Source organism: Octodon degus, unplaced genomic scaffold (genome assembly GCF_000260255.1).
Source record: "Octodon degus isolate 3935 unplaced genomic scaffold, OctDeg1.0 scaffold00001, whole genome shotgun sequence".
Taxonomy (NCBI): domain Eukaryota; kingdom Metazoa; phylum Chordata; class Mammalia; order Rodentia; family Octodontidae; genus Octodon; species Octodon degus.
In genome coordinates this window covers 26811183-26819219 of record NW_004524577.1, presented here as the reverse complement: position 1 = coordinate 26819219, position 8037 = coordinate 26811183, and the positions used below count along the sequence as shown (strand labels likewise).

Here is an 8037-nt window from a genome sequence, read left to right as displayed (position 1 = left end):
TTAAAAAAAAAATAGTATTGCTGTTGCAGTGGCTAGGGTTTTAGTAGGTCATTTTAATCATAAAATTCTTTTGTTTGCAAAGGGTAGAAACAGTGTTACTCACTGTAGCTTAAGAAGAGACATTGTTTTTAAGAAGAGAAGGATATGTTGAAGAATAAAGACAGTTAATAATTATGTAATAGCCAGGTCTCATCGGAACTGGGACTTCAGACCAGAAAGGTGTCAGCTGTGAAGGTGACTCTCGGCAAGTCTTACTGTCAGCTGTTTCTGTGGATCTGCTTTGTTTCTTTGCAGAACTGCTTTATATTTCATCATTTGGGCCAGGACACTTTTAAGCCTAGCAGAAAGAATCTGAATGACTTCATTTGGTCAAATCTGACTCTCCAAATTACAGCTTGCTGTTTAGCCAGCAGAGTGGACCCTTGGGACAATGGCTTATCAGTCTGGGCTGGAAAAGGTCATAGGCTCCATAGGGGGGTATCATGTAAGAAATTAAGATAAAATGTTTGCACTAAAGCTGTACAGAATGTGTAGCGTTAGATATCAGTGTAGTATGTTAAGGGAATTTATCAAAAGACTTTGAAGTGCAGTGGAATTGTTCAGAAGGGAGGTATAGAGTATGTCATAGCTAGGTGGAATAACACAGAGAGCCCCAGTGGACGTGGGATATATAGTCAGGATGTGTTTTGGCAGTCACAAGTATTTGTATGCCTGGAGTTGTTTTTTTTTTTTTTTTGTCAGAACCAGGTATTGAACTTGGGCCCATGCACTTGCTCTGCTGAGGGAAGCACTTACTTTACTGAGCCATCTCCCCAGCCCCTTGGAGTTTTGGATTGGGTATCATAGATGATGAAGCAGGTGCAGAGGGGGCCTTTGAAGAAAATCTGTGGAATGAATTGCAGTTCAGAAGTTAGAAGGATCTCTGTGGTAACCTTGTGCAAGATGTAATGGTTGAGATTGAACACAGAGCAATGGGTTGGAAGGTGTGGTCCTCATCCAGGGGAGGAATGCTGAGGGACTGAGTCAAGGCATTGATAATGAGAATGAAGAAAAAGATAGTATGACAATATTTGGGAGTTGTCTTAGTGGGCTTACTGACCAGTAGGATGAGTTTGTCAAGGATGATATGTCAGGACAGACAGGGTTTAAAAGACAACCTGAACTCTAGTTTAGCAGGGTATTTCTTAGAATAAGATTGTAGGGTTGGGTTCCCTACTCATTGGGGTGCTCTGGGATAAAGGTGACAGGTTATTGGCTGTATCTCTTGGAACTTGCTGGTTGTTGTGGCAGAGGAAAAGAGCCAAGCTCTGGCTTTGAAAATGTCCACATAAAAAAAAAAGAAAAGAAAAAGAAAAGTTCCACATAATGGATGTACTTTAGTTGTGCTCCCATTTAATTGATTAAAGTAAGTTAGTGGCCACACCTAAATTGAAGGAACAGAAATGTGCGATTTTTACCATATATCCAGGAGCAGCTTTGAAAATGTTTGGTTATCATCACTGGGAGCTGTCACACAAGTGACCCAAATTTCAGACTTGGGGAATGTGATGGTATTTGTAACTGTGATGTAAAGTACTTAGGGCAGTGTTGGCAGCAAAGGAAGATGTTAAGTGTATTTTGAAATTAATGAGTTAGGGGTATGTTCAGTTCCCAGTTCCACAAAATGAATCTGCCTAACAAATTAGGGGTACATAACAGTGTAATATTAATATGTGGCAGGTCATTGGTTCTGGGAATGTAGAGCTCAGGAGAGGCCTGATTAGAGATTTGGTAATATAAAGGTGCTGGTTCAAGTTGCTAAAAACAGGGTTGAGGAAATAAGTCAGGTAGAGCACTTGACATAGCAAACTTAGAAACCCTGCATTCATACCCAACAACTAAAAGCAGCAGCTGAAAGCACTAGTCACTGTAGTCTTAGAAACACTCAAATACGAAATTAAAATTAAGTTGTATAGTCATTTAAGACATTATTGACATCTGCTTGTAATCCCAGCACTCAGGAGGCTAAAGCAGGAGGGTCACCAGAAGTTTGAGGCCAGCATAGGCTACATAGTGAATTAATTCAAGGCCAGCCCGGACAACTTAGGGAGATCTGTTTCTGAAACAAACTGTTATGAAGTCTGGTCATCCAGTTCTAAATCTTACAGGGCCTTAATCTTTCAGGTAATCAAAAATGTAACTAGCTGTAGTGGTGCAGGCCTATAATCCTAGCACTTGAGAGGCAGAGATAGGATTATGGAGAGTCTGAGGCAAGCCAAGAGCTACATAGTGAGTTCAAGGCAAGGCTAAATTACATAGTGAGACCGTGTTTTGAAAAACAAACAAGATCAAGAATTTAGAAAAATGTTTCGGGTGCATCTCAGTAGTATAGTGAGCACCTCACACACGTAAAGGCACTGGGTTCAAATCCTCAGCACACATATAGAACTATTACGAATTATTTATGCAGTTGGCCAAACTATAGTAAAAATATTTGGATTCAAAATGTGAAGCGCACGCGCGCACACACACACACACACACATTAATAATAAGTAAACATAGTTAAGATTGCAGAAACAAAATAGCTCTTCTACCCTTTTTCCCTTTTTTCCCTCTATACCGGGGATCAAACTCAGGACCTTGTGCTTGCCAGGCAGGAACTTATGCTGCTGAGCTATCTCCCTAGCCCTCCTCCCCTTTTTCTTTCTTTCTTTCTTTTTCTTTTTCTTTTTCTTTTTCTTTTTCTTTTTCTTTTTCTTTTTCTTTTTCTTTTTTCTTTTCTTTTGTATCGGGAATCAAACTTAGCTGCTCTAAGGCTGTTGAATTCAGATTTCATAGCTGACCTACCAGAACTCTCCCTTGCCCATCTAAGTTAGAGCATTGCATGAATTATCACAGAGGTAAATGTGTCTCCATTCATACTTAAATGCTGGAAAATCAACATGTAGAGAGAATTGGAATGGTTACAGAATGTGAAGTTTGAAGGCAGAGAAGCTTTTCTACAAGGATTTTGTCTATTTATGGGATTTACAGTCTGAATGTCTTTGGGTTATATCAGATGTTTTCCCAGTTGGCTGAGATTAAGGATTGAGTTAATTTGTTTCAAATTTTACGTATAAAGCTATAGGCCTGCCTCTTGTCAGATTAATCTCCACTGAAGGACTTGATTTTTTTTTTTGGTGGTACCAGGGATCGAACTCAAGACCTTGCGCTTGCCAGGCAAGCACTTACTCCATTGAGCTCTCCCCAGCCCCTCCACTGAATGACTTGAATTCTGCCATTTTACATTTAAATAAACCCTAGTAACAAAAATTTTCAAGTCTTGATTTATATAAAGATACGAAAAAGAAATTTTAAATGAAAATGGGAAGATAAAGCAAACATTTAATGAATTGTTTTTCTTTTTATCTTGCAGCAATACACCTCTTGCTTTTTCCTCCAAAGTATGTTATGTTAAGTTTCGTGACCCATCAAGTGTTGGTGTGGCCCAGCATCTAACTAACACGGTTTTTATTGACAGAGCTCTGATAGTTGTTCCCTGTGCAGAAGGTTGGTATCTCATTTTTTTTCTATTGTTTTAATCTCTGTCCTGTCTATTACTATAGCCTTTTGTCCTAGAAATCAGGAAATAGGTGGTAATCTGGGGTGCGTGTGTGTTTGAACGCATGGGTTTATGTATGTATATATGTGTGAGAGTGTGCACAAGAGTGAAATGGGCAAGAATTTTTACTTAACAGTAAATTTTATTAAAGTGATTGTGTATATTTGAGATTTTATAATGTAGCATTTAAAAAATTCATATAATAATTGGCTTCTCTAATTTCTTTTGGCTTTCTATAGTCAATTTTCAGATTCTGAAGAGAGCTTTATGAAATTACAAAAATAGTTTTAAGTTGGTATCGGTAATTATTTTAAATAAGTAAATATTTACCCTATTAACAATATTAATATTACAAATAAAAACAATATATATGTTTTGCTGAATTTCTGGATTATTTATGTTTATAAGAAAAATATTCATAATTTATACTTTCAAGTACCCCTTTAAGGTAATTTACCTTGTTACCATGAGACTATTCTTCTGTGCTCAGTGTACTTGTTTGCAGTGCAACAGGAATTTTTTTCCATTGGCCTGTTTGGAAGGTAATTAAAAAATGGAAAACAATTTTTTAAATCTTTCATCAAAACAATAATGTTGAAGATAGGAACAGGGCATAGGCCTAACAATTATTTGCTAAATTTTGTGCTTTAAACTGCTTTAAGAGCTAATTATTACTAATTACTTTTTAGTAACTTCTTTTTACCCAGCTACTCACATAATAATTTTGACAGTTCTAGTGTGTAATTAATTTTCAGTTAGAGCACTATGGCATGTGTACATGAATTTTAGAATTGAGTTATGGCACATTGACGTGTCCTTACAAGTATTTTTCTGTGAATCATAGTAGTTAATTTTACAATATAAAAGTTCACCAGAAATAATTGGGGTTTTTATATATTATTTTTAACTAAGACCTTTTGTAGTGACCACTATAACATTAAAAAAAAAATGTATAATCAGCTTGCCCCACTTGCAGGGTTTTATGCTTATTTCAAAATGCCTTTTCTGAGATGTCACAAGACTAGAACCTTCGGGATTTTTTAAAATAAATTTGAAAGTATTTTTCCCATGTTTTGGGTTAGAATGGGTACAGAAAGTAAAAATGGGTTTAAGTTAATTATTTGTTAATATGTAACAAGTATTTATCTTTATCTGATGTTCTGTTAAGAGTACAGAGAGCCCAGTATTTGAGAATGAGCTGGGAAAGAAGCTGGTTAATGATTTAATTTTATATACTTTATCCTGAAATTTTAATAAAAATTCAGGAAAAAAAACCAAATAGAAGGTATTATCTCTGACTGGCATATTGCATCAGATAATCCACCAACAGCACAGGATCTTAATGTCAGATCGTTAGAATTGTAAGGAAAAATTTTTTGTCAGTATTGCTTTGTTGGAACCTTGCTGTGTTCCCATAAAATCTTTCGTACAGTAGAGAAGCCCTATTGTGTGTCATAAATGTTCACAGTTTTTGACATGTGGAGGTTCTTTTTATTGTTTACTTGATAGAGATGACAGATGCACAGTTAATAGGTTTTAAATATTTTTGATATTTTGATACAAAGTTTTAGTTTTGAACACAAATACTTAGGCATGCTTTTATTGCAGTAAAAGTAAGTATTTCAGAACACTGGCGTTAGAAGAACTTAATATTGGGCCGGGGAGATGGCTCAGTAGAATAATTGCTTCCCGGGTAAGTGCAAGGGCCTGAGTTCAATCCCAGGTTTTGCAAAAAAAAAAAAAAGAAGAAACATTGCTAATAAATAGCATTAGAAATAATTGGTCTTAGAAAATTTCTAGAAAAAATTCAGATGCTTTTTTAAATACAATAATGATGAATTTGTGGAAATGGAAGAATTTCATAGTGGAAGTCTGATTATGCAGTGCCAACGAGGAAATAAGGCATTCTTGTACTAAAAAAAATAGCAGAGCAGATTTGAAGTAAACCCAAGAAAAGTGTTCTGGTGGAGGAGTTCTGTAAGAGGAGATGTGCTGTGGTGTCACGGGCAGTCCGTAGTAGTCTTCACGGACTGCATTCTTTGCTTGATAGCTTAGAAACAGTGAAAGGACATAAATGAGAAAGACTATAGAAAAAATTGTCAGAAAAGCATTTTAGTGTTTTTCAGTTTGCTTTTTTAAGTTCAGACAGTGACAGGAGATCCTAAGCTGTGTAAGTAATGTTTGATGTGTAACAGATTTGTACATATTAAGCATTAACTATTGTTCATAAAACATGCCATTGCAAAATAAAATATACTTGCATTATACTTGTGTAAATATGACCTCTTTTGTTGTTGCGTGCATTTCAAATTTCTTTTTATAAATGTTAACACTTAGAAAGTTAAGGTCAAGCGTAACAAAAGGTGTCAGCCTAATCATCAGTCATAAATTTATGTCCACATTTTCTGGTAGATGGATTTTGACTATTAATTTGGTTTTGTATGTTTTCTCTATGTGATATTTGTGCATTATTAGATGACTAGACTGGCCAAGGCAGACCTGTTACACTTGCCTGAGTTAGGCATTGTTTGCCATGCCACTAAACCTGCCGTCAAGTGAAACCTTCATTGGGGAAATGAGATCGGATCTGAACCGCAGAAGATGGACGCCCTGTCTCTGTTTTTTATTGTTTTGCTTTGATTTCATTTCTTTTTCTTTATTTTGTCCCTTTGTTTTTGTTTTTGTTTTTGTTTTGTTAAATCTCTTTCAGTTTAACTTGTGAGCTGGTTTTCCAGTTCTTTGTAAATGGTATTCCATTAAGGTTCATAATGTGTTGCAAATTATATCAGGAGATCAACCTTAAGACAAATTTTCATGCAGTAAGTTAGAAGAATATGGTGCTTTGAAGCTTAGTGGGTCTTAATGAGTACTTACAGATTGATCAGGTACATTTTGTTCTTGAAACATTAAAACAGGAATCCTCAGAACACTTTCTAGTCTTAGTGCAATGTTTTTGTAGATTTTTTTTTTTCCAAGTTTACATCTCTCATGAAAACCAACTCCTGGCTTCTAATTTTTGTCCTTCCCCCTAGAATTCTAGGCATACAAGGTCAAGAAGGAAAATAAGTGAATTTCTTACAATTATCTGGAGGGTCTTTTATTTCTATGTAGTTATTATAGAACTTACTTGTTTTAAGACTTTGTTGCCTATGTTGGGATTGGATGTTTGAGATGCTGTGAAATATTTGCATATATATTTTTCTGTTTGAGTTTTTTAGGTTGAAAATTGTTCAGATACTACTAGCTTATAAATGGCCCGAGAGGTTATACTTTAATAACATGAGAGATGTTTTTCTTCTCAGTTTTTGAAGAGTACAGCTTGGGAAAAATGCTAAATGATTGTTTTATACTTTTATAAATCTGATAGTATTTAGATAATAAAACTGAATTTTTATTTTTTAATATTTTCTTCAATAGAATGAGACAAAAATATTAGTGTTACTGACAGAATTACAAATTTATAGTAGTAAACTATCATGAAAGACAGTGAGAATCTGACAACCTATTATTTGACCCAAAAGAAGACTTTCATAATACTGAGTAATCAACCTGTAGCCCATGTTAAAAACCCATTTCAGGGGCCGGGGAGATGGCTCAGTGGAATGAGTGCTTCCTTGGGAAGCGTAAGTGCTTGAGTTCAATCCCCAGTTCCGCCAAAAAACCCATTTTATTGTAGTCTTTCTACACTGTCTTTATGAATAGTTTTATTTATTATTGGCAAGTAATATTAAATTTGGCACATCTCTATTAGGTTAGCACTCATGTTTCTTTAGGTGTATAAATTAGTGTATTGAAGCATAGGGGTTTTACCTTAGGTCCCTGTTTGGTTTATGAAGTTCTACAGATCTCTTTGAAAAATAATACCTGTTTATAATAGATGAAATGAATGTGATAGCATTATAAATAATGTATATATTTGAGTATAAATACATGATGATACTAGTAACATACATATAAAATAGATTATTGTTATTCAGTGTTTTCAGTTAGGTCAACCTACTTTTTGTTTGTGCATGTTAAGAAATCTGTTCTCCAGAGTTTAGAGCAAAATAAATTTAGTTTTGAAAGTAGTTAAAATGATGGAAGCTTAGATGATGTAAAGTTAAAAAAATAGGCATTTGCCAAAACTAATGTAATGTTTATTGTTTCTATAGATAAGGCATAACCATTTAAAACAAGTTTTGAATTTTTATCCATGTTTAGAGATATTCAGATAATATTGTTTAGAGGTTTATCTCTGCACATCTGGTTGTTTTAAGTAGGACTTTTAACTACTGAAACCAGGCCTGGTGCTTTTGAAAATTTTAATACACATATTTTAGCTTAGTGTGATTTTGTACATTGTGTTAAAACACTTTTGACAGGTTTGTAATGGAAATGTGTAACCAACTAGTGAATGAGTATACCTGCAGCTTTTCAAGACAATTATTTTGGTAAAATAAGGAAAAATTCAGAA

The 8037-nt window shown here is 34.8% G+C and overlaps 1 protein-coding gene across 4 annotated transcripts in view; it reads left to right on the top strand.

Moving 5' to 3' along the window:
- Srek1 (splicing regulatory glutamic acid and lysine rich protein 1) overlaps positions 1 to 8037 on the top strand; it is a 42093-nt gene that overhangs the window by 8447 nt on the left and 25609 nt on the right. For all 4 annotated transcript variants that reach the window (XM_023705535.1, XM_004623036.2, XM_004623038.2 and 1 more), the window contains one exon: positions 3396 to 3529. In XM_023705535.1, coding sequence (XP_023561303.1) covers positions 3396 to 3529 — 134 coding nt within the window. Of the gene's footprint in view, positions 1 to 3395; positions 3530 to 8037 lie in introns of those variants that run through there.